The sequence below is a fragment of the Eptatretus burgeri genome, chromosome 6 (genome assembly GCF_056783735.1).
Source record: "Eptatretus burgeri isolate ZD-2024b chromosome 6, Ebu_testis_v1, whole genome shotgun sequence".
Taxonomy (NCBI): domain Eukaryota; kingdom Metazoa; phylum Chordata; class Myxini; order Myxiniformes; family Myxinidae; genus Eptatretus; species Eptatretus burgeri.
Genome location: NC_140966.1, coordinates 49,945,733 through 49,972,761, shown reverse-complemented (window position 1 = coordinate 49,972,761; position 27,029 = coordinate 49,945,733). Strand labels below are relative to the sequence as shown.

The window sequence follows — 27,029 nt, the reverse complement described above, 5'->3', positions numbered from 1 at the left end:
ATTGTAGGAGATTGAAAGTTTAGAAGAATGAGTGCGAAGTTGAGGGAGAAGTGAAAGAAACTTGGAAGGAGGTAAGAGCAAGAGAACGTCCGGAGATGTATGGCTGACACGATGCATGATGCACAGGCAGTGTTGGCCGACTTGACTTTTAACTGTCGAGAAAAAGTTTGACTCGTGAACCGACTATAAAGTGTCACTCTAGAGCTTCACAGGTAGAGCATTCCATCAATGAGTGCACTGTCTTTTGAAGAAACATTAAGCTTGGCATCCATTCTGCAAGCATTTGGTGGTGATTGTTAAAAGTCCCACAGTGTCTTCCGCAAGAGTGGGCCATTGTGCTTGCACCTTGGCCAAATTCCAAATTCCTGCTCTAACCTGTAGCCTGAGTCTTTGTTACGGTTACCAGAGTCATGTGCAGGTGTGGCAACCAAGATCAGTATTATCCAGATAGCATAACAACTTCTGTGCAGTGATGGGACTTTGGGACTGAGTTGGAACGCGAAGTTCTTAAGTAGACGTGCCAATGCTAATGCAAGACCCAGTTCTCCTCGAACAGTCTACAGCTACATCCGCAAAGGTATGGACAGAGTGATTGTGGGTAGGGGAAGTGTGGGTGAAAAATTCAGCCACACTTGAATACTCAACAATAGAATATAGCTGAATATGAGACGAACCAATCGATTTATTAGATTGTCACTGCAGGAATTATGTAATTTATCCAGGGGGTTGACCAGGGGGAAGCTTGGCTCAAGCCTTTCACGAATTGGCTGGCCAGGCCTGATGTTCTACTAAGGTTAAGGCAGGAATTTGGCGATGGTGTCGGCAACTGCTCGCCTATTCTTCACGAAGGACACTATGGGATCTTCAATATAAACCAACAAATGCGTGCAGACAGGATGCCCGTGTAACGTCCATCCGAGCGACGGCACACACATTGATGAATCACCCTTGCCTGTGAAACACAGAGATGACAGTTTTAGCTGGGCGAACATTCAAACCCAGGTGAGGCAGCTTGTAGGTGATTGTGCGTACCTCTCGGTCTAGGCCATCCTGTCAGCCCACAGACCTTCATAGCTAAGAGGTTGAAATAACCGTTTTGTTTTTCGTTTTTACCTCGCAGGGCATCTTTCATGACATCACCAATGAAGCAATGTCCCAAATTACTGCATGATATTTATATTTATATTGAAGAGACACAGAAAGCTGAGATTTTCAACATGTCCTCTTAACAACAATTAGCATAATGCTTTGAGTTCATTTCATTTTTCATTTCTCAGTCATGCATTTATTTACAAAAGAGTAAAAAATATCGATGGACTTTGGTTTAGACATTATCTCCACAATGCTAAATCCAATGAAGCAGAAAGTGGATGAGTGAGTCATTGATGGTGCCGACTTCAAGTATGCATGGAAGTCTCATGAGTCAGCCGAAAGCTGATGCTGTTTTTCTTTGTTGTTGTTTTTCTTGCATTGCTAATGTGTGCATCCCCTGTCATTTGTTACCCGTTTACAGGACCGAAACACACATTAACACTCACAGCACAATCCATGTTGGATCTCTGTGACCAGAGGTTCAAGGAGGTAAAACCTGTTAATTATTTTTTATCTTGTTTTTTTCATGGATGCTAAATATTTGTCTGCTCGCAGATTTTCCAACAGGACTGTGCAGCTTTATTAAATAGTGCTCCCTTTCTCTCCTCTTAACTCCATTCATCTCATGCAAACTCTTCCCTGGTACGAGCAATGGATGGAATTAACTGAACTTTGATAGAAGTACGTTAACCACCATGGGAAGCAAGGAGAATTTGAAGTTTGAGGCGTTATCCTGAAAGAACCGCTCTTTTCCTCCAGCGAAGGGTTAACGCCTGAAACGTCAGCTCCATGGCAGTTCGCATACATCGATAAACCATGTTGATTTCATCCATTGTCCTCCCTATCCACCGACACAGATCGGCACTCCCCTTAATGACCAAGGCTATAGTTCTTCATTCTTCCCTGCTATGTGGCTTTCTCTACAGAAAGAAGACCGGCTGGTACGGTTGGAGAAAGCCATTAATCCCCTGCTGGATGATGATGATCAGGTCGCATTTTCCTTCATCCTAGACAACATCGTCACACAAAAAATGATGGCTATACCAGAGGTGACAATCTGAGACATTGCTCAACTTCTCTCCTCTGTATTTTATCAAGTATATTCCACTTCACTTCTTTATTCTCTCTGTGCCTCTTTTTTTTCTTCTTCTTTCTTGCCTTGCTTCGACCGTCTACATCACTTTTTTTCACTTCCCTGACCTACTACTCCCTATCCTCTTCTTTTCGACTCCTCATGCCTTAACTCCATCCTTTTAAATTCTCTCCCTTGCCAGTGTTGGCCATTTCACCATCCTGTAAACAAAAAGTTTGTTCCTGATTATTACAAAGTCATCGAAGAGCCAATGGACCTGGAGACTCTAAGGAAGGTCAGATTGCAATTGTTTATTTACTGGTTATATAGAAATACTTTCTCTTGTTGACAATTATACGGATACATAATCTTACCGTCCAATCACCACTTTTGCTTTTGTATCTACTGTTTGATTTCCAAGAAGACTGTCTTGCTGAATTGTGGTTTAATAGAATGCAGTCGACATGGATGATCTGTTTCTCTTAATGTTTGGCAGTGACTGGCTCTCTTATTTGCTACTCAAAATGCTTTATGAGGTTGCAAAGCCAGACTTGAGAAACTTTATTTGTTCAGAAGTTAGTTTCTGGGTTTATCGTGCTTTCAGGGGTCATTACAGTGGAAGGAACTTTAGTAATTTGGGATTCCAGTCTGAACACTTGTCTGATACTTTCTCCCATGATTGAATTTCAGGTGCAGTATTGGAGTCGTATTCTCATATGTCTAAATGTTTTTGTAATTCATTTAAAAGTGCATTGTTGCCTCTTTCTGTCACTCTTGCTTCATATGATGCAGATGCAAGGGGATTTGGAAAGTACATCTCCACAATGCTACCCATGTTTCATATTAAGTTGGGCCGAGAACTTTTGAACCCCCCTTGTGCAATCTCTTCCACAACATTGGATACTTTCTTTCTTTCATGGCCACACTTACATGGTGAGCCTTATCTTGGGATCAGTTGAGGAAATTTTGTGACCCAAGTCTTTAACGAACCGGATGGTCCGTCCTGACGTTCGACTAAGTCGGTTAGAGCTGGAATTTGGCCAGGGTACAGGTAATAGCTCATCCACTCTTTGCGATGGATACAATGGGATATTTGCGTCCACAAACGAATACTGGCTAGACGAGACTCCCAGTTTAACGTCTATCTGAGGGCCAGCGCACATGTTAACCTTATCACCCGACATGCGAAACACCAGAATGGCAATTTATACCTGGGTTGAGATTCAAACCCAAGCGAGACAGCTCAGAGGCGAATGTGCATACCTCGAGGCCATCCTGCCAGCTGAAGCATTAAATAATGTTATAAAACACCCTTCTGTGTCCACAAAATGAGAACTGAAGACACAATACCAATCTCATATCACCCATGTGATTGATGGCAGCTCTTTCCAATAACTCACTTATTTATCACTGCTATTTGACTCCTGAAATAAAAAGCCAAAGATCATCTTGCTTGTAAATTATAAAGGTTTCCTTTGTTATTTGTTCAAATGCCACCAGCTTGTGGGGTTACTCACTTAATTTCAGTGTTCTCAATGCATGACTTTGTGTTCAAATTCCGCAGATCTGCTTCTGGAAAATACAACAACATCTTTGTTGGGCTCAGTCAGAAAACATTGGCATTCAAGTGACATCTTAAACATCATCTCTATCTTGCCGTTGACAAAACATCGTCGGTTATGAGTAGAACTTCCGAATCTGAACGTTTTTCTTTACACAAAATTTGCTTTTGAACAGAGTTGTTGTAATTATAATATTTTTGTCTTCTTTCCACTTCCAGAATATTTCGAAACACAAATACCAGAACAGAGAACAATTTCTTCATGACGTGTCGCTCATCCTCAACAACAGCAACAAATATAATGGTAATAGTTGCCTGGATCCTCGCTCCCTGCCCAGCCACTCTTTCACCGGCACTGCTTCTCCCACACTCGTGCTCTCTTTAAGTCCTCCCTTAAATTCAACTCATCGCATTTGAAGCCACGTATGACTGATATAATACTGAAGCTCAAATCATGTATTTTTTTCTGATAGCAAAGTGTTGATCAATTGATCAAAAACAATTAAATGAACAAAAATAAAAAGAAGTCAAATTCCAGGAGTCTTGGCCTCCAGGGGGTTGTTACTATCCCTACTGCTGACCCTCCAATCAACTGTGATCCACCTTCGTGAATGAGTCAGAGCCGCTGAGATTACAGGTTTCCTGGGTCAAAACTAAGATCCAGGTTTTCAATGACATATTGGATGCTTCTATCTTGTCTGTATGTCTGTCTGTGTTGAGGATGTTGAGGTCACACAGAGATTCACTTACCTTGGCAGTAATATTCATGTCTCCGCTGGCTGTGAGTCAGAGGTCAATAGACGTCTGGGTCGGGCCTGGGGAGTCATGGATTCCCTGGATCATGGGGTGTGGCGCTGCCGGTACCTGTGCCGGAAGACGAAAGTCTGAGTCTTCAGGTCCTTGGTGCTTCCAGTCTTGCTCTATGGATGTGAGACTTGGACTCTGACCAGAGATCTGAGACGGAGACTTGACTCCTTTGGTACCAGGTCTCTTCAGATTATTATTGGCTCGTGCTGGCCGGACTTTGTGTCGAACGAGCGGTTGCTAAGAGAGACTCAAATGAGATTTGTTACCTGCATAGGCGGTGAGTGTCAGCTGCGGCTGAATGGCCCGTGAGATCGGGCCAAAACGACACATGGTTCGTTTTCCTGAGGCTAATCCTGCTCACCAAATTCTCTCAGCGAGGGAGCCTCGTGAGTGGAGGAGGCCAATGGGCCAATCACACGTCTCGTGGTTGCAGCTGGTCGATCAGAATCTCAAGGAGATGGGGATGGGTCAGGTATCTGCCTGGGGGATGGCCAGACGGATGCCCCTGGAGTGCCGACGGAAAGTGGACGCAGCGACGTGCTGCTCCAGCGCATGACCTTGACCTCAGTGAAATTAAAGCATTTAACAATACAAAGTTTATGAACATGTTTTGGAAATTGATGACGTTCAGAACATGTGATCCAACACAGTAATGCAATGCGAAAAATTTTGCAAATTATCCCTGATAGAGGATATATTGTTAAGATATATTATTAGCCCGTTCCCCACGCAGCGGGAGACGGTGTTTTGCAATCACTTCTGTCTGTCTGTCTGTCTGTCTGTCTGTCTGTCTGTCTGTCTGTCTGTCTGTGTGTCTGTCCTGGCTGTAACTTTTTTTAACCATTGAGTTTTTGTCATCAAAATTTTCAATAAAGCTTTATTATGAAAACATGGAGAAGACATTAATAATTTGGTCAAAAGATCAAAAGTCAATATAAAAACATAAAATCGTAAATTTTCATCCGATTGACCTGAAATTTTAAGAATTTGCATATTGGGTCACTTATTTTGTTCACCAATCAAAAGCGAGAAGCTGGTTGTTCTTTTTCAATCAAAAGGTCATGGTTGTATAAAATATCAGTCGTATCATTGTCAGTGACCCAATATGACCCAATTCATTGAGTGTAACCTCTTTTATCAAGCTCAAAGGTCAAGGTCACAAAACTGCCAATTTCCATCTGATTGACTTGAAATTTGAGCAGGATTTGCATATTGTGTCACTGAAGAATTTTGAATTTGAGGTCTAAATGTCAAGGTCACCTAAAATTGTCAATCTTTTTGTATTTTTCCCTCCGCCACTGAAGGTGGAAGGAGGTTATGTTTTCACCCGTCTTTGTTAATTGCCGGAATCCTTCGGATTTCGGCGATTATGTTGGTCGGTTGTGTGTGTCATTCTGTGTGTCTATCTGTCTGTCTGTTTGTTTGTGTGTTTGTTTACCCTGTAGCAGCCACACCGTTTCAGCGATCATGACCAAACTGGGTACAGACGTCGGCCATGGTCCAACTTCGACACTTGTCGTTTTTGGTGAATCTAGGTCAAAGGTCAAGGTCACCGAAAAACCGAAATTCTTATTTTTGCAATAACGTCCGCTAAAAGGGTCATATCGACTTCAAACCAAATCCAAAATGTGCATCTTCCAATACTGCATTCAACCATATGTCTCATTAGGGTGTCACACCAACACCCTTCTTCGCGGTCGGGGGTCGAATGTTAGGGGGGTCGGGTCAAAACTTTCAAATTGCGATAAAAACGCCATTTCAAGTCCGATTGACTTCCAAGTTATGATCATGACCAAACTAAGTGCTATAACTCATTAAACAGTAGAACTATCGACTTAAAAGAACCAAATTGATTTCCAGGTTTTTGTTTTTTCAGAGATCATGGAGATATGACAAAGTTATTCCGGCAATTCCTTGCTCAATGAGCAATTTCATTTGTTTGTTTGTGTGCAGGATATCTCAAGAAATTGTGGACGGATTCGGATGAAATTTGGTGGACATATTGTGTGTGTGACAATGACAAACCGATTCGATTTTGATGAAGATCCGAATCCAGATCCAGAAACAAGAATTTTAATTTTTTTTTTCAGTGATTCTTCACCATTGAGAGATCGGGCCAAAAAACCAATATCTAGCATGATATTTCAAAAAATTATTGCCCCCGATATATTATACTGGATCAGGCATTGCATGGTGGAGGTATGCGCTCTCCCTTTTGCATTTTCAGATGCTTTCTAGTTGCAAATGTATTGTGGTTTGTCATAAAGTTGCAAAACCTTGATATATCCTTGTATTGTGCAACTGTTTATATCAACAACACTAATGTATATAGTGGCTCCAAATGGCTGCAGCACTGCGAAATCTGGGCTCACTTGTTGAGGCTGCACAGTTTTGGGTTTGAATGTACTGTGTGTGCCTGACCTCGTTATGCAATTTCAATGTTTGCACTTTCCAGTGAAGCAAGCTGAAGATATCTTGGTGCCATCCATTTCAGTAACAAAGTTTAAAATGTTTGACTTGGTAGATTTGGCACCTTTTTGGAAAGAAGATTATTTAATCCGCACTTGGCGATGCTGTAGCAACAATTGAAGGATACTTGTTTTGAGGATAGAGAGCATACAGTAAAGGCACTGGTTCCACCATTTACACACTGCAGGCTCAATGATACATTTCCACCATACATTTCACCAACACATGACTTTAATTTAGATTGCACTTGTGTAACAGACAAAACAATTTTTAAAAGTGGCATTTGCATATTTGTATTAAATACCCCATTATATAGTTGAGTGGTGTTGAAAGTGGCAAGACTCTGTCGTACCATGTAGAAGAGATGGATTTTCGAGGAGCTTGGGAGTAAGGTCGGTAAAGCTTTCCTCATTGGTGGTTTCAGTTCCCCTTCAGAGTAAGAGGGTATCAATCCCTTGTACAGGATAAAGTGCCACAACTTTGTCTTTGCTGGGGGACTAAGTCTTTGAGGCAGCTTCCATCAACCAGAAAGTCATAAAATGGCAACAACAAAAAAAAGCAAGACTACATTCCACTTATGATGAAGGCTGCACTGCAGCAGCGGAAATTCACACAGCTCGGAATATTTATCCTTACACTTTTTGAAAAATAGGGAAGGGGTATTGTAATCGACTCCGTCTGTCACACTATCTCCTCCCAAACGGTTGGGCAGAAATAAGATGCCTGCAAATATATAAATGCCAGCAAAGACAGGTATCTTTCGTTAATCGTAAGCCAGAACATGTGGAAATGGAATGCGTGTTCCCGAGAGTTTAATGAACAATGTTTGTGAAATATTAAGGAAATGCAAATGAGCTCCAAAAGCAAACACAACCTGGGAATCAAACACAGATTTGTGATTCTTGCATTTGTTCAAGCAAGGTGTGAAATAAGGTGAAGTGAACCATACGCACAATCTTGTCTTGCTCTTCAAAATGTGTTGATTAATTCTGTAAGATTGTTGATTTTTGTTTGTTTGATTGTTTGTTTGTTTCACAAGGGAAGCAGAGATGTCCACGTTGTGACTGTCGATGATGCTGTTGTGTATTTTAATTATGTTTTTTTTTAATAACACTTGGACTCCTCTCCCAGGCCCGAATGCTGGATCTCCTGTATTATAAAGCTCATTATATTGTTACGGTTCTAGGAACTGTATGCATACAAACATACAGTTGTCCCGAAGTTAGTTCTGCCATTAAGTATATGTGCAGATAGATCCCTTCCTTGTGTGTAGTGCGAAAGCAAAAGGGGTGCGTTGCAATGGTTTTTAGTTTGGTTAATACATCTTTATATCCCATCCTCCATTACGATCCACGGTACCATAGCGCTTGCAGCCTTCGGTTCGCTGGCAACAACGTACCACTGTCCACCTGTTGTCTCCAGAGGCTCGTTTTTCCGAGGCAAAATCTTCACGTCCGCAGTTCCTTTTCGGCTTCGCCAAATGTTCCAACTCTTTCTTGACGGGTCCAGACATGCGTGGAGCGGGCAGGTTTTCCCGGCTTGGCCGAAACCCCGCCCAGAAAGGGCGGACCCCATGAAGGCCCTGTCCAATCAGGACGGACGATGACGTTAGCTTCGCCAAGGCCCCTCCCTGACCTTGGGGATCTATAAATTACGACACCATCCTCAGAGTAGAGTGAGAGAGTCGGAGAGTTCTTTGTTGGTTGAGGGAGGAAGAGGTTCGCTGGTTGGATCTGAAAGTTCGTTCGTTGGTTGTGAGAGAGCTGGAAAGACCTCGACCAGCCTCGGTTGGGTCCTGCTCCTGTCTGCAGCCCCGTTCATACCTGGGACTCCGCGCTCTCCACCCGGGCTCCTTCTCAGACACAGTCTCCACACGTGCGGCTGTGAGCTGAACTGCATGACCTCTGTCGGGTGCCGCACCATGGAGCATCCCTTCCCCCGGAACGTTCAGGTACCTAAAGAACTGTGACCTCAGCTCTCTCCCTCCGTGGCTGCAAAAGTCCTTTGCCATTTAACTGGGGTTTATTTTGTCTGAGTGTGTGTCTGAGTGTGTGGCGTCTGTCTTACCAGTAGCAGTGTATAAGTTATTTGATCATTGTAATTCTTGCCTGTATTATTCTCACGTAAGTCTGCACTGTGTCCGCTTTTATAAGTTGCTGTAAAAATTGTCGCACTACATCTCTCATCTTCCCCTGCATAACCCACTAATAAACCTGTTCCTGTGCCACATGATTTTCCTCGCTTAGTGTGAATAAATTATTGTAGAAATGTTCCCAGTTCGTTTTTTATTTTCCTTCATTGGTCCAGCATGGTTCGGATATAAGTTTAGCCGGGTCTTTATCCCCGATAATCTGTTCATTCTAGCCGGTACGTCCTTGGCAGTTCCGCTCGGCTGCATCCGATCCGGAGTTGGTAGTTGGTAGTCTTCCGTAGTTGGGAGAGTGATCCGGTTCGGGCAAGGCATACCGAGGGCGTGGTTCCCCGGGAGTCAAAACCGTGTGGTTAATTAGGTAAACTGATTACACCTGGCAGGAAGACCCTACGCTACGCGGTTGAGGTAGTGGCATCCACGAGGGGGGGGGGCAGTAGGTTTCCTCCTCAAAGAGGTATTTGCTTTCTTCTAAAATGATAAACACAATTCCAATGAAACTTCACGACAACCTTCATCACCCATGACGTACCAAAGATTGTTCATGACATTAGAAAAATCTGCTCTCAGAGGATTTAAGGGGGTGTTGCCTCCCAAAATATGTTTGCTTTCTTCTCCAAAACTACACATACAATTCTAATGAAACTTGACCACCATCATCACCACCCATGATGTACTAAAGTTTGTTCATGACATAAAAAAATTGGCGTCTCATAGGGTCTATGGGATGTTCACGCTCAGTGGGATTATTCATTCGTACGTGAGCAGTAGGTACTTCCATGTTTTCAGTGATTACTTTTGGTTCATGTTCCCACAAATTTTCTTGAACTGGGACATCAAAGTTTTTGCAGATGTGCCAGCGGATTACTTTACAAACTCTGTTGTGTCATTGTGTGTACAGCTGTTCTGACGTGTGTGCGTGTGTGTGTGTGTGTGTGTGTGTGTGTGTGTGTGTGTGTGTGTGTGCGTGCGTGCGTGCGTGCGTGCGTGCGTGCGTGCGTGCGTGCGTGCGTGCGCGCGTGTTCAGTCATTAAGCATAACATACCATTCTCTTTACTCGCCCCACCTCCACCCCTCAACTTTCTCTCTTCGTTTGTTGTATTTTTTACTCTCTCTCTCTCTCTCTCTCTCTCTCTCTCTCTCTCTCTCTCTCTCTCTCTCTCTCTCTCTCTCTCTCTCTCTCCACTCTCCACTCTCCACTCTCCACTCTCCACTCTCCACTCTCCACTCTCCACTCTCCACTCTCCACTCTCCACTCTCCACTCTCCACTCTCCACTCTCCACTCTCCACTCTCCACTCTCCACTCTCCACTCTCCACTCTCTCCACTCTCCACTCTCCACTCTCCACTCTCCACTCTCCTCCCACTCTCCACTCTCCTCCCACTCTCCACTCTCCTCCCACTCTCCACTCTCCTCCTCCTTCTCCACTCTCCTCCTCCTCCTCCACTCTCCTCCTCCTCCACTCTCCTCCTCCTCCTCCACTCTCCTCCTCCTCCTCCACTCTCCTCCTCCTCCTCCACTCTCCTCCTCCTCCTCCACTCTCCTCCTCCTCCTCCACTCTCCTCCTCCTCCTCCTCCACTCTCCTCCTCCTCCTCCTCCACTCTCCTCCTCCTCCTCCACTCTCCTCCTCCTCCTCCACTCTCCTCCTCCTCCTCCACTCTCCTCCTCCTCCTCCACTCTCCTCCTCCTCCTCCACTCTCCTCCTCCTCCTCCACTCTCCTCCTCCTCCTCCACTCTCTTCCACTCTCCTCCTCCATTCTCCTCCTCCTCCACTCTCCTCCTCCACTCTCCTCCTCCACTCTCCTCCTCCACTCTCCTCCTCCACTTTCCTCCTCCCCTCTCCTCCTCCACTCTCCTCTTCCTCCTCATCTCTCCCTCCCACCGTATAGCAACTTTAGTGGAGGCATAGCTCGCCCCACCTCCCCTCCCCCTTCCTAGCTTCTCCTCCCTCCTGCCTCCTCTCTCCCCCCTCCCACTCCTCTCTTCCTCTCTTTCCCTTCCCTCCCTCTCTCAACCCCTCCTTAATATCCCCCCCCTCCCCGGTTGGCGAAGCAACTCAAACCACTGTGTTGGCCCCGCCCTGGCGAGGATTTCCCACTGGAAATGGCCCCATTTGCTCCGCTCCTCCAATAACATTGGGTGATCGAATCTGGTGGCACTCTCCAGCCACGAATATGTGCTGGACACCAAACGGGGGCTGCAGTTGAGCCGAACGCCCGGGCTATCCCCACGACGTTGAACTGCACCCAGCGCACACTCGTTCCCCAAGCTCGATGCCAGAACGTCCAGCCGTGAGTATCTATAAGGTTACGGGCCATTCCTTTGTCTCCTGCTGGTCCAGAGGGAGGTGGTGGTCGTTGGTGGAGATGGTGGTTAAGCGATGGCATTAGTGGTGTTGCGTAGTGGTTGTAGTGATGGTGGTTGTGGTCAAGATTGTTGCATCAGTGGTGAGTGTAGGTGAGTTTGAACTGTGGTCTGCTGATGTGAGGGTTTTTTGGAAGGCATTGTGGTGGTTGGAGAAATGTTGTAATGTTGGGGTTCGAGTACAGCTAAGGTCTGAGGTGATGTGTCGGAGAATGGTACGAGGTTTGAACATAAAATGGCACACGTATGCAAATGAGCTATTTGTTGCCATGATCTCCATGCTTGCGTGAAGGAAAGGATGGCGTGTGTGAAGTGAAATAAAATAATACAGAATGAGATTAAAGACCTTCCTAAATGCTCTCGCAACACATTTTGTCTCATCAACCCACGAGACATAAGGGAAGGGCTATCTATAACGGATACTAATGAAATAACTGTCTCGGGACTGCTATATGTTGTCTGCCATTGCTTTGGAGCATGACGGTTTCACAGAACCGCAACAATATGTTGCCAAACTTTCCCAAAACCCTTCATAATAAGAGGAATTTCTACAAGTAGTAACAGTTTCCCAGAAGAAGAATAATAATAAGGAGAAATCTGTCCAGACCAGTCTTCTTCCCTTCTTCAAACATCATGAAACCAACCAGATATCAGACGAAGAGGAAGAAAGATCTCCCTCGCTGTGTCGGTAATCTCCCTCATCGTCCCCCAAACCTCTCGGGCATCGTGAATGCCTTTTGCAACTCACAATTTTTTGCTGAGTACAACATGCATTTACATGAGGTTATCTATTAGAATAAACATTTATCTGTTCTCCATTTATTTGTTTAGGTACTTTCATTAGTATTAACTTATTCATTCATACATATATTTATGTTCTCAATTAATTTATGTCTTTTGTATTCACTTTAGTTAGCTTGGGATGACCGAAAATTCCTGCCCAGGAACGCATCCTCAGTTTTTAACATTTTGCCAATGGGAAGAACGTTTTCGATTTTCACTTTTTCAATTCACACTCAGGTTTTCAGGAACGCATCTCAAACGTAAATTGAGGATATGTTGTGCATATGTAATGGGAGCAAAGTGTGAAGTGGGGTTAAAACTTTTTTTATTTCCTTTGCTCAACAGGTTCTGACAGTTCCTACACCAAGACCGCACAGGATATTGTGTGTGTGTGCCAGCAGACCCTGGCAGAGGTGAGGGTCTGGACTGGTGGAATGGGGTTGTGATGAATTGTGGTACATTCGCAGAACTGATGGAGTCAAGTAATTTCGTGATACTCAAATCCCATTCTTTCTTGCTTCATGTTTTCTTTCCTAGTATGACGAACATCTGGCACAGCTGGAGAGAGACATTGTGGCAGCACGTGAGGCAGCACTTGAGGCTGTAGAGTTGGACAACCTTGACATCTCATTACCAGGCTCAGGAACACCTCAGCATCTGGTAACAACACCCCTGCATAAAATATTCAGCAATGAGAACCTCATAACCGAGACACCATGTGGATACAGTAACAACCGTTGTGGTCTCTCCTTCACTATCCCCCTGACCCTCCAAACCTTTCTCATGTAGTATCACTCCCACCTTTCTCCCACAAAATGTTTTTTTTTTTTAATGCAGATATTGAGACTCATGAAAGAACAGAACAGGGGGAAATGTATCAACAGAAAAAATGGTGCAAACGGAAAACATTTGGACAACAACAAATGGATGTACCATAATATAAGGAGAGGGATTGTAGAAGGAGGGTGATAACATGGTTCCACTGGGTGTAGTGGAGCTTGCAGTCATGGGAGTGAGAGAGAGACCATGAAGTCACACACCACGCTTGCATTTACGGCTTGCACTTGAGCCCATATTCACATTTGGGGTGTGCCTGGAGCAGGCGGGTCAGATGTAAGCCATTGTAAAAGATGGCCTGCAGTGTTAATATGGGGAACTCATGATTACCATCCTGGTGGGTTGATTGCTCAGCTCAACAGAAGGGGTTTCACCCCATACATAAGAGGCAATGGCTTAGACCCGTGCTTCTCAACCAGTGGGACGCGAGGTCGGCATAAAAGAAAAGAAGAAGTATATAAAAAAGGGTCTGATCTTACAGTGTAAGACTTACACGACACAGCTGGAATTCAGCTCGGTCTGTTTGCACTTCCGTCTTTCCGAAACCGTCTAGCGAGCGCGCGCGAGAGAGATAGATTGAGTCATTTTGTGCTTACGTACGTCATGTTTATGCAGTGGTGGTTTACGCGCGTTCGATCTACATGTAACTGTGATGTGAACGTACTATATCCATGTGTATTGTGCACGTGCGCATATATGCTATGTGTGTGTATGCATGTACGTGCCTTGTACTTAGTTCATGCGTTCACGAACTAGAATTTTTTGTAAACTTTTCAACTTCCGCGGATAATTTCTTGAACAGAAAATGGATCGATTTTTGAAACAAAAGTGTGATGGAGAAGACAAATCTGCTACGGAAAAGTCTCGAAAGGTTGTGGTGAGGAAATATGACCCCGATTACATTAGATATGGATTCACGATAGCAGGCAGTGATGCTGAGCCAAAAGCACAGTGTGTTGAATGTGCTGAAATCCTGTCAAACGAGGCACTTAAACCGTCAAAGCTTCAGAGACACTTAAACACGACACCCGAATAGTGCAGGTAAGCCAAAGGAATATTTTGAGAGGAAAAGGGCTGGACTTCAGGCACAGCAGAAAGTGATTACAACATTTACAACTCAGTCAAAATCAGCATTGAAAGCCAGCTACATGGTTGCTGCTCGTGTTGCTCGTAGAAAGAAAGCTTTCACAATCGCGGAGGAGCTTATTTTACCCAGTGCTGTTGATATGTGTCGAAATTCTTGGAGAGGCAGCTGCAACCAAACTTCAGTGCGTATCACTCGCTAATGATAATGTGATGAGAAGAATTGTTGAAATGAGTGATGACATTGAATGCCAACTGGTGGAAAAAAAAATAAAGGCCAGTTTGTATTTTTCCATTCAGTTGGATGAATCTACTGACATTAGCAATAATGCTTTATTGCTAGTTTTCGTGAGGTACTGCGGGGACAGTGATGTTCATGAGGATCTACTGTTTTGCAAAGACCTTCCCACAAAAACAGCTGCAGATGATGTAAGGCTCTGCCTTGACAAATACTTCACCTTCAAGAGTATTGATTGGAAGAACTACGTAGGTGTGTGCACAGATGGTGCTGCATCAATGACAGGAGTCCATCGTGGTGTTGTAAAACAGATCCAACAGAGGGCGCCAGATGCCAAGAAGACCCACTGCTTCTTACATCAAGAAAATCTGGCAACAAAGCAGATGTCACCAGAACTGAATGAAGTCATTAATGTAGCTGTTAAAACTGTGAACTTCATCAAGAAGAGTGCACTCAACTCAAGGTGTTTTGCTGCACTGTGTGAAAGACTTGATTCTGATCACTTGCAGCTTCTGTACCACAGTGAGGTGAGGTGGCTTTCAAGAGGACGTATGCTTAATCGCCTCTGAACTGAGACATGAAGTCCACATGTTCCTTGAAGAGAAACACTCACCACTTGCTGATCATTACAGTAATGATAACTTTTCTGCCAAATTGGCTTACCTGTCAGATGTGTTTGACCAGTTAAATCAGCTCAACATATCAATGCAAGGTAGGAACAGTTCAGTGTTCTTGGTTGCTGACAAAATTGAAGGCTTCAAGAAAAAGCTTGTTCTTTGGAACAGAAAAATGAAGGATGGACAACTTGAGATGTTTCCACTTCTGAGTGAAACTTTGGAATCCACTCCTCATACAGACATATCTGGGCTCATAATCCAGCATTTGACCGAGTTATCACAAAAGTTTGCAGACTACTTTCCAGAGGACCCAAGGCAAGGAAACCTTTGGATTTTGAACCCTTTCTCAGTGGATCCTGCTTCAGAAGATGTGGCCTTGTCCGTTGTACTTGAAAATGAACTGATGGAACTTTCTGCAGACAATAGTCTGAAGCTTCAGCATGCACAAGTAGACCTTCATTCTGGATATTGGCCAGCAGTGAATACACTTCTTTGTCAAAGTGTGCCATCAGATTTCTTTTACCATTCACCACAACCTATCTCTGTGAATCAGGCTGCTCGACTGTAACTGTGACAAAATCAAAAGCACGAAATCGCACTAACCGCACTAGAAATCAAAGTGTCAACATCACCGTCATACCGAAGAAAAAAATAAATAAATAAAAAAACCAGGGAGTCTGGAACACTCACGCTAACCATTACCTTGAGTGTTTCGACTTATGAGCACCTTACAAGTTACTTTTGTCGACGTGTGCCAACGTGCGTACAACTTATTCCCATCGCATGTGGAACGTGTGTCATACGGTAAGTACGTCGTAAAATGTTTAACACGTTTATAATTTCAAGACATACTCCACTTAATACGACGTATGATAGCGTACTTTAACGTTCTATTCACGTATACCAAACTTACCCATACCGTATTCGACGTGCGCCAGCGTTTTAGACACATTTTTCTTAGGTCAGCATACGCTGGCAAGATCGCCAAGGTGTGACTGCGATGTTGACACTTCCATTTCTGCGGCGGTTATGATTTGAATCGTTGTGCGGCAGCCTTTTAATAGGCTACGTCACGTCATCGTCGACGATGCGTGCAGCGCGCTATGCATAAGTTAGACTATCGTTGGGCATAGATTGGGACGGCCGACAACACGCTCAGCATTCGTTGGTATAAGTTAGCTATCACACAACGAAACGTTCTGTGTCCGTTACTAATATGTTATGCATACGACCAACTCGTTATGAATATGTCCGAATCTTTAAAAAAAACATCAAAAGTTCAACGTAAGCCAGCGTTTTACATACATTTTAATACGTTGCCATTGCTGGTTAAAACGTCAAGGTGTGACTGGGCCTTTAACAAGCACTTGCAAATATATATACTGCCACATGTGGACATTATAAACGTACTCAAATTAAATCTGTAAAGTAACAATTTTCTACCTGCAGGGTTTGGACCTTGAGGAGTATTCGATGAGTGTTTCAGAAAATGGAGGAGATGGTGTGGAATACAGAGAGGGATGTGATGAGAGTAAAGGGGGTGAGGGAACAGAATCAAATGATCAATTCCTCAACCCCTCTTTGGGGAAAAAGGTAAGAAGATCACATAATTGCCTGATAACTCCTGGTTTTCACAGTAAAACTCCCCTCCCATCATGAACGTTTTACAAGTGTGGGTTTATTCTATAAAATTCTGTTCATCAGCTCACTTCCCCTGCGTAACATGCCCACCATCACCTAGTTCCTAGGTCGGACAGAAGGGTTGTTTGGGCGAGTTCGAGGTGACGACGAGTCAGATGTTGACATTGAGGGATTTGAGGATGATGCAGACAAGCCCAAAACTCCCTCACCGGTATATCACTTTCATTTTTTTGTACCTCTAAGAAACCAGCCAGATATGTTTGTCTATGTCTGTTTGTCTGTCTTTATGTCTTTCATCGGCTTCCTTCAAAACGATGACTACAGTGTGTTCCAAAAAGACCCGGACAACTTTGGTTGTTAATATATTTGGAACCACAAATCATACGATAGCCTTTGGTGTATATGATACAGAAACCCATAAAGTTTTGTGCACACCATCAATACACTTCAATGTGAGAGGTCCGTTTGTCGCGCGGTCATCAAGGTGATACGCGAGTTCTTGCCATGTTTGGCTCAACATGTTTGCGTCCACCAGCTCGCATGCAACTGTGATCCAAGAACGAAGATCTTGCAGGTTTGCCGCCTTGGTGTTGTCAACAACATCTTGGATAAACCCCCACAGAAAAAAAATCAAGGGGAGTTCTGTCTGAGGCCAAGTGGTTGGTCCATCTCGGCCAATCTAGCGACCCGGAAATTTTTCATTCGGGATGACTCAAACAGCTAAGGCCCAATGAGGGGAGCGCCATCCTGTTGAAAAATTATATTGGGTTGCAGGTCTTCAATCTGTGGGAAAGTGAATCCTTCTCACATGTTCATGTAATTGTTGAGGTCACTTTATCCTCCGTAAAGAAAAACGACTGTGATCTGAGCATTTCCAAGGCAAACACCTTGCATTTGTGACCACCATTTGGTTTGATTTCCTGCAGAATCTGCACCTTCGAGGCATAAAGCTTCAGTCTTTCATTCAAAATCCTGTGTACAGTGGTGGTTGGTAGTCCCAGTTCTCTGAATGTGCATCAAATTGATTTTGTGGGACTTTGTTGAAATGATTCACACACTCGTTCAACGTCTGCTGCACTTGTGCTTGGTCGACCGGTACGTTTCTGTTTCTGACAACTTCCAGTCTCCTTGAACCTCTTGTACTACTCTTTGATACTAGTCTACGATGGTGGATTCCTTCCATACCTTGTACGGAAATTACGCTGAACTTGCGTGTCGGATCTCGTCTCGATCAAGCATTCGATGCACTAAGCTTTCTCATGTGGAGTCACCATTTTATTTTACGTTAAACCACCAGACCTGAAAATAAAGAAAACTTTTTGAGTTTCTGCATCATATAAACCAAAGGGTATCATTCAGTGGGGCAACTTAGCATAACAATTGTGCATTTTGTGAGGAAAGCACCAAATTTGGCACACTCGTAGCCTATCATATTATAAACAGATTTGGATATTGGGCCATCTCAAAATTTTTGATGGGAGTGGAAAATGGCTGCCACAGCCATCAGCGGCTGAATTTGAGATGGCCCAATATCCAGATCTGTTCATAATATGATAGGCTACTAGTGTGCCAAATTTGGTGCTTTCCTCACAAAATGCCCAATTGTTATGCTATATTTAGCTAAGTTGCCCCACTAATTGTATCGTTTGTGGTTCTAAATACATTAACAACCAAAGTTGTCCGGGTCTTTTTGGAACACCGTGTATTATTCATCTGAAACCTAAAAGGAATTATTAGTTTGGAGCAATGAACACGTATGATCATTGTACATTGGGATTTGCGATACATTTCTGGCATCATGTGCATATGTAGTCTTCCTTCTGCTGTGATTTAATAACTGGTTTACAATTGTAACATTGCTAAAAATACAAAATCATCGTTAAGAAGCACAGTCGAGCCAGAGCTTCTCTTGGTAATTCGACCAATGAAGAATTTCCTTTTCATAATTGCAGGATGAGGGCGAGGGAGATGGTGAAGGGGATGCAAGAGAAGGAAGTCGCCTAGCGAGTGTCCTGTATGAGGATCTTCTCATGTCAGATGGAGAAGATGATGCCAGCGATGAAGGATATAACCCATTCGCAAGTATGCCTCCCCCACTTACAAGCACATCTTATAAATGCCTGCATACCTTTTCTGTACGACTCACCCACACACCTTATAAATTGCTTCTTGTACTTTCTGTCTACATTCCTCGCCATGGGCTTCCACCCACGTCCTTCGCCATTCTTTATTTGCACTGTGCATTGCAAAGGAGAAGGAGTGAAGGGCTAGTTTTATTATTTAGTATACTGGAGAAAATTTTCTTCATCGTACATAATTTGCAATAAATATCGAAGAGCTCATTACCAAACTAATAAAGTAAACAAGTACAATTGTAGATTGTAGCAGCAATGCATTTAAGTTCCGGTATGGTATTTGTAAGTTGTTTACATTTCAGCAACCATGGTCTAGGATGACAGAAAAGGAAGAATCCTTTGTGTTGTTGTGTAAGAAAAAAGTGGCCCACTGAACAGGCTTTTTGAAATGTTTTTTTTTCTATAATTTGGGATTTCAGAGAAGAGAGTCAAATACATATTTTATTCTTGGTAGCACTAATTAATAATGGAAAAAAGTCAGTTAAAATTCATCATGAAAGGAATGGGAGGAAAATTGAGAAGGGGTTGTTTTTTTGCATGTAGATAACTTGCTATATAGAACTTTCTGCCAAGTTGGATGCTTGATCTGGGCTCAACGAAGTGCAGAACAACGAGGAGAGCATGTTGTCATCCTGACAGCAGGGAGATGGGAAAGAAATAGACACAGAACAAGCAATCTGCTAAATAAATAGGAAACAAGAGAAGGGAGAAGCTTGGAGGAAAGAGAAGTCATAATGGAGAGGGATTTTGCTTCATTTTTGCACTCCTTTGTTTGATTGTCTTTGCATCTGTTTGTGTGACCATCTCCTTGTTTTACTCTCGCACCATGTTAAAATTATTAGGACCTCAAATGAGCGAGAGTGGAAGCGAGTCAGAAGGGGGTGCTGAAGTTTTAAGCCTGGGTTCTTCTCGGGCTCCTCCGCCACCTCACCATGATCCCAGGAATGATGATTCGATTCTCTCGTATGGAGAAGGAGTGCAAGAGGACAGCAATCTCAGGTGATTGGGAGTTGAATGGTTGATGGATAGTTCCTAAGGACACTTGTTGATGTATGTTGTTGTGGTATCTTTGCATTTGTGTATTTCAGGTATTATTCCAGATAGTTATTTGAAGGTAATTTTTCTTGAAGATAATGCATAACACTGGACCTTTTATCCTTTGCTCCTTATCGTGCCTCACCCACACAGTTATGGCAGTTATGAGGGAGGACTTTCTGGCCAGCAAGGAACAGCTGGCACTGAAGTTTCTTTCATGCCTATGGAAGGTGCAGAACGCAGTGGACAAGATGTTGCGGGACCATCTGATGATGATGAAGAAGACTATGATGATGAGATTGAAGAAAGTGGTGAACAAGTTGGTGAGCAAACTGGCGAGCGAGGTGGTCCCAGTGTTGTGAGTGAAGTTTGTCTCAGTGAGGATAGTGAGGAAGATTTCCTATCTGCGGGGAGTGCAAGTGACTCGGACACTTAGTTCACCCACCTTTCTATTCTGCTACTTCAGAAAAAAGATTAACACTTGGATCAAGTATTTAAGACACTTGTTTGGTGGTGTTGAACTTCCTGGAATGAATTCCATCTTCGACACCACCACAGGTGTTTGAGCTTCTGGTGTCAGTGGACTGACTTATCAGTTGTTTGTTGAACTGGCGTGATCATTGTCACTGTGACTGCCGTGAGATTAGACATTATCCCCTTATGCTAATACTCCAAAAGACAAAATATGTCTCTAAGCTTCATGTTGAGCCTTTTTAATTTGGGGCATTATCCTCTCATGTAATTACTTTTTTCATTAAAGAGGATAAAACTTATTGGATGCATTAGTTCTCATTTGAAATGAGGTGAGTTTGAAAGACAAGTGTCCGTGCAAAGCATCCATGTTTATGTAACATTCTGACTTTTACATTTATAAGGTTATTAAAAAGAAAATTGTTATCCTGAACACACCTCTCACAAATCAAGCAAACCATCCACTGCTGTTCACAACATGACACGTACATGAATTTGCGTAGACATTTTGCCAATAAGAGCTGCCACTCCAGCTCAAACATTTCCAATAATCCTTCCCAAAAATGTTTGTTTTTCATTAAAATCTTTGCCCAAAGCCTGTGTCATTGTGGGAAGTGGATTTTCACATATCTGCTCGCCATGGCAGAGACCATGGTTGTTCTCAAAGGTTAAATGTTTAAAGCTTTGAGGTCCAAACAACAAATTTTGAGTAATGCTAATTGTAGTTGGCAGATGAAAAATAAAACAGTCCAAGCCCTAAAAGTAGCTTTCCATGGCAGCCTTTCTTTTCAGGATATCATGACGAATGTCTAAACTCTAAGGCTCGAAACAATGTGAGAAATTGGATTGTTCTTCTTTGTGTGGCAGGGTTATATTTCCCCTTTCTTTCAAGACTTTAAACCAGATTGGCAGTCCTATTGTATTGATTTATATCATGGTCACACAACCATGGTCACACAACTAGTCAGTACAAAGACTAACTAGAAAGCATCTGAAAATGTAACGCTCGTCCGCGTCGTATTCTGATTACTTCTTCTTCTTCCTTATGCTGAATGGTACCTTTGACCTTTTGACCAAATTATTTCTTTGTCTTCTCCATATTCTCATAATAAAGCTTTGTTGAAAATTTGATAAAAGCTCAAATGGTAATTTAAATTTGAGGTCAATTGGATGAAAATTGAAGACATTAGGTGACGCTGACCTTTGACCTTTTGACCAAATTATTAATTTGTCTTCTCCATATTGTCATAATAAAGCTTGGTTGAAAATTTGATAACAAAAGCTCAAATGGTAAAAAAAAAAAAGTTACTGCCTGGACAGACAAACAGACAGACACACACAGAAGTGATTGCAAAATCCAGTGTGCATGCGGATGGGCTAATTATAGTAATTATAATTTGACTTGAATGTTGCATTATCGAAGTATAACTTAATGCCAACTGGTCTTTTCTCTCCCCATTAACCCTATTTTAATTCTCAACCCTTTTAATTAAGCCTCTCCCTATCGGCTTGTACAGTAGTTGTGGGGTTTGTTTCTACAATTAGTGCCGCCAATTTTTTATGGTACCCCAGAGTTTCTTCGACCCCGAGGAGTATTAAAGTACCATTTAGGGGTTTTTTTCTTTTTCTTCTTCCCTTTTTTTCTGCCAATGTTCAAGCTTGTATCTCAGACAGAGCCAGCTGGGACTTGGGAATGAATAAAAAAGGAATAAAGAGCTGGGAAGGAATAAAAAGTATGTGGGGTTGACTTTATTTGACCTTGACCTAATTTTAAGGCCATGACCCAATTATAGCAATTTTACCATTTTTCACCATAACATGACAAAGGTTTGTCCGATCAGAACTAAATTGCCCTCTCTTGATAGTCGAGAACAAGGTACATTTAAGCCTAATTTACATCATACCTCTTCGGATTAAAGGTCAAAGTCAAATGGTGGTCTGAAAAAAAAATGCATTTTTTTTGTCATCACTCAATTTTGCCATTGTGGAATCTCAAAGACCGCTTGGCCTTCCAAGATGTTCTTGCATCATAATAGTGTACTGTACCTGCTTTGAAGTTGTGCACTTGATATTTGTTTGTGACCTTGGCCTACTTGTTTCAGATTGTAACATAATCAACAAAAAACACCTTTTTCATCATAACTGGAATAAATTTTCCTCCAATTTTCATGATGTTGAGTTTTATGGATAAATGTTGATGGACGAAGTTATATGGCGGTCTGAAAAAATGTGGCCATCATTGGATCGTAGGTGCCGGGGGAGGTTTACCCTTGACAATCGCAGGTTTCTGTGCTTCCTCCTCTCCTCTATCCTCTTTTCTGTTCGGCTGTATCATCCTGCTGCATCGCCGTATCTGTATCATGAAGATGTTTGACGATAACTCTGAAGTCCAGTGCTGACATTCACAGTGTCGCTTGCTCCTCACTTGACATCAAAGGCTGCTCTTGGATATCAACCTCTTCTGGGGCTGTAAGCTATATCAACTCATCATCTGTAAGTTATTCTGCAGTGGCCTGCAAAAGTATTCATCCCCCCCCCTCCACAATTTTCACATTTTGATGCCGCCTGAGCTTATTTCATGATGCTTTTGAATAAAACTTAATATATCGAGTCTCCATAAACTACTCCAAAGTGATAAAGCTAAAAAATGCAAATAAAATGTGAATAAGTTGCATTAACAGAGAAAATCAGATGATTCTCAGTTGCATATGTATTCAAACCCTTTGCCTAATTAACCCAAAATCACTTCAGGAGCAAATAATTTGTTTGAAAGGTTAAAAAAAAAGTGTAATAGGTTTCACCTGCATATAATCAGTGGTTAAACTTAAAAATTAATCTCCTCCACTTATCAAAAGAGTTTTAACGTGCAACTCACTTGGTAAACCAACAAGGCAAGCGTGAAGAGCAAGAAGCTTTCCAGGTCAGACATAAAGTGATGAAGAAGCACCATTCAGGAGAGGGTTATAAGAAGACATTAGTCACTCATTATCCCTTTGAGTACAGTGAAATCCATCAGTAAGACGTGGAAGACGTACCATACTACCCAGATTCTACCCACATCAGGTCGCCCATCCAAACCTAGCAGCCAAGCAAGCAGGAAACTAGTTTAGGATGTCACTGCAAATCCAAGAATGTCTTTGAAAGATCTGCGAGGATCTATGTTTCAGATGGGGATCAGTGTTCATCAATCAACAATATCTTGTTCCCTTGACAAAGCTGGACTCTATGGACAGGTGATTAAAAAAAGAAGTCATTACGAAAAAGACCCATATTAAAGCTCATGTGGAATTTGCGAAAAAGCATATTAATGATACAGTATGCATGTGAAGAACCTTTTTGTGGTCAGACGAGACAAAAATTGAACTTTTTAGTGTAAATTCAGTGTTACGTCTGGCAAAAGCCGAACACTGCACATCACCCAGACAACACCATCCCTACTGTCCAGCATGGTGGTGGCAGCATCAGGCTATTGGGCTGCTTTTTCTCAGCAGGGACTGCCAAGCTTTTCAGGATAGAAGGAACTATGGATGGTGCAAAGTACAGGAGAATCCTTGATGAAAACCTGCTTGATGAGTCGGTCATGAATCTGAAACTGGGTAGGAGATTCACATTTCAGCGGGACAATGATCTGAAGCACAAAGATAAAGCGACACTGGAGTGGTTGAATAAAAAGAAAATATGTTCTTGAGTGGCTCAGTCAAAGTCCTGACTTGAACCCAATTGAACATTAATGGCGAGACTTGAAAATTGCGGTCCATCGATGATCCCCATCAAACTTGGCAGAACGAGAACAATTTTCTCATGAAGAATGGGTAAAGGTTTCACCATATCACTGTGCAAAGTTGGTGAAGACCGACCCACAAAGACTCATAGCAGTCATTGCTGCAAACGGTGTTTCCACCAAGTACTGACGTAAGTGGTGAATACTTTTACAACCAGTGAATTTTGATTTGTACATGTTTTTTGCAGATAATCCTGACATGTAACCTCCTTCTAGTCCGGGAGCCAACCTGTGTACGAGGCTGTTTTAGGGTTGGACCTTACAGCCTCTGCTATAAAATTTTACACCCCCAGGATGTTTAGATATATGTTTGCAGTTCATGAAAACCAATGTTGGCAATTCATAAGCTCTTGCGAAAAATTTTGGTGGACGTTTTTGTTTGAGGAAGATTTGAAAAATTTGATAAAACAGCAATTGTCAATAAAATTTCTAAAAAAATTAAAAAATTACATTCATGAAAAATAAATGTGAACTAAATGTAAGAATTCAATCAGTGCATTGTAAAATGACAAAAAAAAAATTGCCTTTGTGGAAGTAAACCTCGTAAAAGTACATAATTTTGTGAAAAATGCCTTAAAAATAACGATTTTGAAGATGGCCTTTAGAACTTTTCTTATCATAGGCAGATGCTGCATTAGAATACTAATTTCTCTTAATGTGAGATGAACATGGTATCCATGGCTAATTAAAACAGCAAATTTGAGTGAGTTCTATCAATTTTTAAAGAGAAAATTAACATTTTTGTCAACCAAAGTTACCCCTACCCCCAAAATCCTCTTACTCTATTGAACACAGTTCGGTTAAGGTTTGCTGGATCCAGGTTGGGTACTTCACAGTTCACTCTTCCAAAGGAAAATTCAATGGTGTTTGGAGTGACATGGCCCTGGAGCAGACATACAACAATGAAGGGAAGACATCTCTGTTCAAACGCATATCTCAGGCACCAGCTGCTCGAGATAAATATGTGAAGACAGCACCATTTCTCACAGCTGTATCAGAGAACATAAAGTCTATGGCTAATCTAGGCCAACAGGAATCTACTCATCATGGATAAACACAGAAGCAGGCAACAGAAGAACATATGCATGTTGAGGAGATCAAGAAAGTGATATGCCAGCAGATGATAAACCCATTCCAGTGTAACAACGAAGTGGATCTGCTCAATAGAGCAACTGGTGAGAAGGCTGCTTCAAAAGACTTGGTCCATGCTCAAGCTAAGGGCATGGAAGCCATTATGAAAGCAGAAGAGGTGGTCTCTATTAAGATTGAACCACTGAAGCTGGTAACTTTCTCCTCACAGAAGAAATCAAAACCATCAAGGAAACAGTTTAATCAGGATCTATCAAGATGAGACTGCAACTACACGTGTGCTGTGTTTCTATCGAGATGCCGACCCAGTCACAAGACAGATTGCATTTTCCCATGAGTGGACAGACTATCCATCATCCCTGTTTGAGGTTGATCCACGCTTAGCACAGGGGTTTGTAATGCGCAAAGGCAACAAGTCTGATTTCGTGGCAGTGCTAATTGCTGAAGCTGAGCAGGATGTTGTTTTACAGATGCCATCATTACCACAGAGTGACCTATACACAGTTTATCTGGTAGACACAATGGCATTTGGAAATAAATACCAAAAAATGGGTGCAAAAACATTTGGTGAACTTCCCCAGCTGTATCTTCGCAAGCTCCTGCAGTTGAAACCTGAAATGTGCAACTGTGTCAACATCATTGGTGATCAGTATGATTTTGATGATACCCATACTTTGAAGGGTGATGAGCAGCAGAGGAGAAACCAGACAGACCAGGCAAGACAATTCTCACCATCCAAGAGTCTAGAAATTCCGGACTGGAATTTACTCATGAAGAATCCAAGAAATAAAGGAAATCTTCAGAACTTCATTGGCACTTCCCTTTGTGAGAGTCCTGAAGCTATTCCGGATGGAGTGACCATCATTCTTGGTGGTATGATGGAAAACAAAGGTCACACTCTTTCCATCACATCAGCATCAAGTTCAGTTCTGGACTTACCTTGTGAAGAACATGAAGAGGCAGACACAAGGATTATTGCTCATCTTGCATATTGTGTGGAATATCTTGATCACCATCGAGCTGTTGTGCATGCAACAGATACAGACATAATTATGCTGTGTATATATCACTTCTGCTGCTTGAACACATTGCAAGAACTCTGGATACAATGGCAGAATCAATACCTACCTATTCATGAGCTGGTAGAAGTGTTGAGCAAGAAGTACCAGAAAATCCTCTTGATGTCGCAGCTACACTTCTGTGCACATATGTGTTGTGTGGATGTGACACAGTGAGCTACCCATTCAGAAGGGGAAAAGAAGAGGTCAGGTCAGGTATGGGAGCATGTGCCAGAACAGCGCGTCGCTGCGTCCACTTTCCGCCGGTACTCCAGGGGCCTCCATCTGGCCATCTCCCAGGCAGATGCCAGGCCCATCCCCATCTCCTTGAGATGATGGTCAACCTGCTGCAACCATGAGGCACGTGGTCGGCCCACTGGCCTCCTCCACTCATGAGACTCCCTCGCTGAGAGAATCTGGTGAGCAGGATCAGCGTCAGGAAAACGAGCCACATGTCCATACAGCCGCAGCTGACGCTCACGGACTATGCAGGTAACAAATCCCATCCGAGTCTCTCTCAGCAACCGCTCGTTGGACACAAAATCCGACCAGCGATAGCCAAGGATTCTTCGAAGAGACCTGGTACCAAAGGAATTAAGTCTCCGTCTCAGATCCTTGGTCAAAGTCCAAGTCTCGCACCCATAGAGCAAGACTGGAAGTACCAAGGACCTGAAGACTCGGACTTTCGTCCTCCCGCACAGGTACCGGCAGCGCCACACCCCATGATCCAGTGAATCCATGACTC

At 42.9% G+C, this 27,029-nt stretch overlaps 1 protein-coding gene across 5 annotated transcripts in view; it reads left to right on the top strand.

The window, feature by feature from the left end:
- The window catches only part of LOC147024746 (transcription initiation factor TFIID subunit 1-like), a 116,486-nt gene extending 93,963 nt beyond the window's left edge, over positions 1–22,523 (top strand). For all 5 annotated transcript variants that reach the window (XM_085884975.1, XM_085884974.1, XM_085884972.1 and 2 more), the window contains 11 exons: positions 1,514–1,581; positions 2,019–2,141; positions 2,367–2,459; positions 3,945–4,029; positions 12,645–12,712; positions 12,837–12,959; positions 16,524–16,667; positions 16,816–16,926; positions 18,668–18,797; positions 19,693–19,849; positions 20,039–22,523. In XM_085884975.1, coding sequence (XP_085741101.1) covers positions 1,514–1,581; positions 2,019–2,141; positions 2,367–2,459; positions 3,945–4,029; positions 12,645–12,712; positions 12,837–12,959; positions 16,524–16,667; positions 16,816–16,926; positions 18,668–18,797; positions 19,693–19,849; positions 20,039–20,321 — 1,385 coding nt within the window. In that variant the 3' untranslated portion in view covers positions 20,322–22,523. The remainder of the gene's footprint in view (positions 1–1,513; positions 1,582–2,018; positions 2,142–2,366; positions 2,460–3,944; positions 4,030–12,644; positions 12,713–12,836; positions 12,960–16,523; positions 16,668–16,815; positions 16,927–18,667; positions 18,798–19,692; positions 19,850–20,038) is intronic.
- Positions 22,524–27,029: the final 4,506 nt, after the last annotated feature.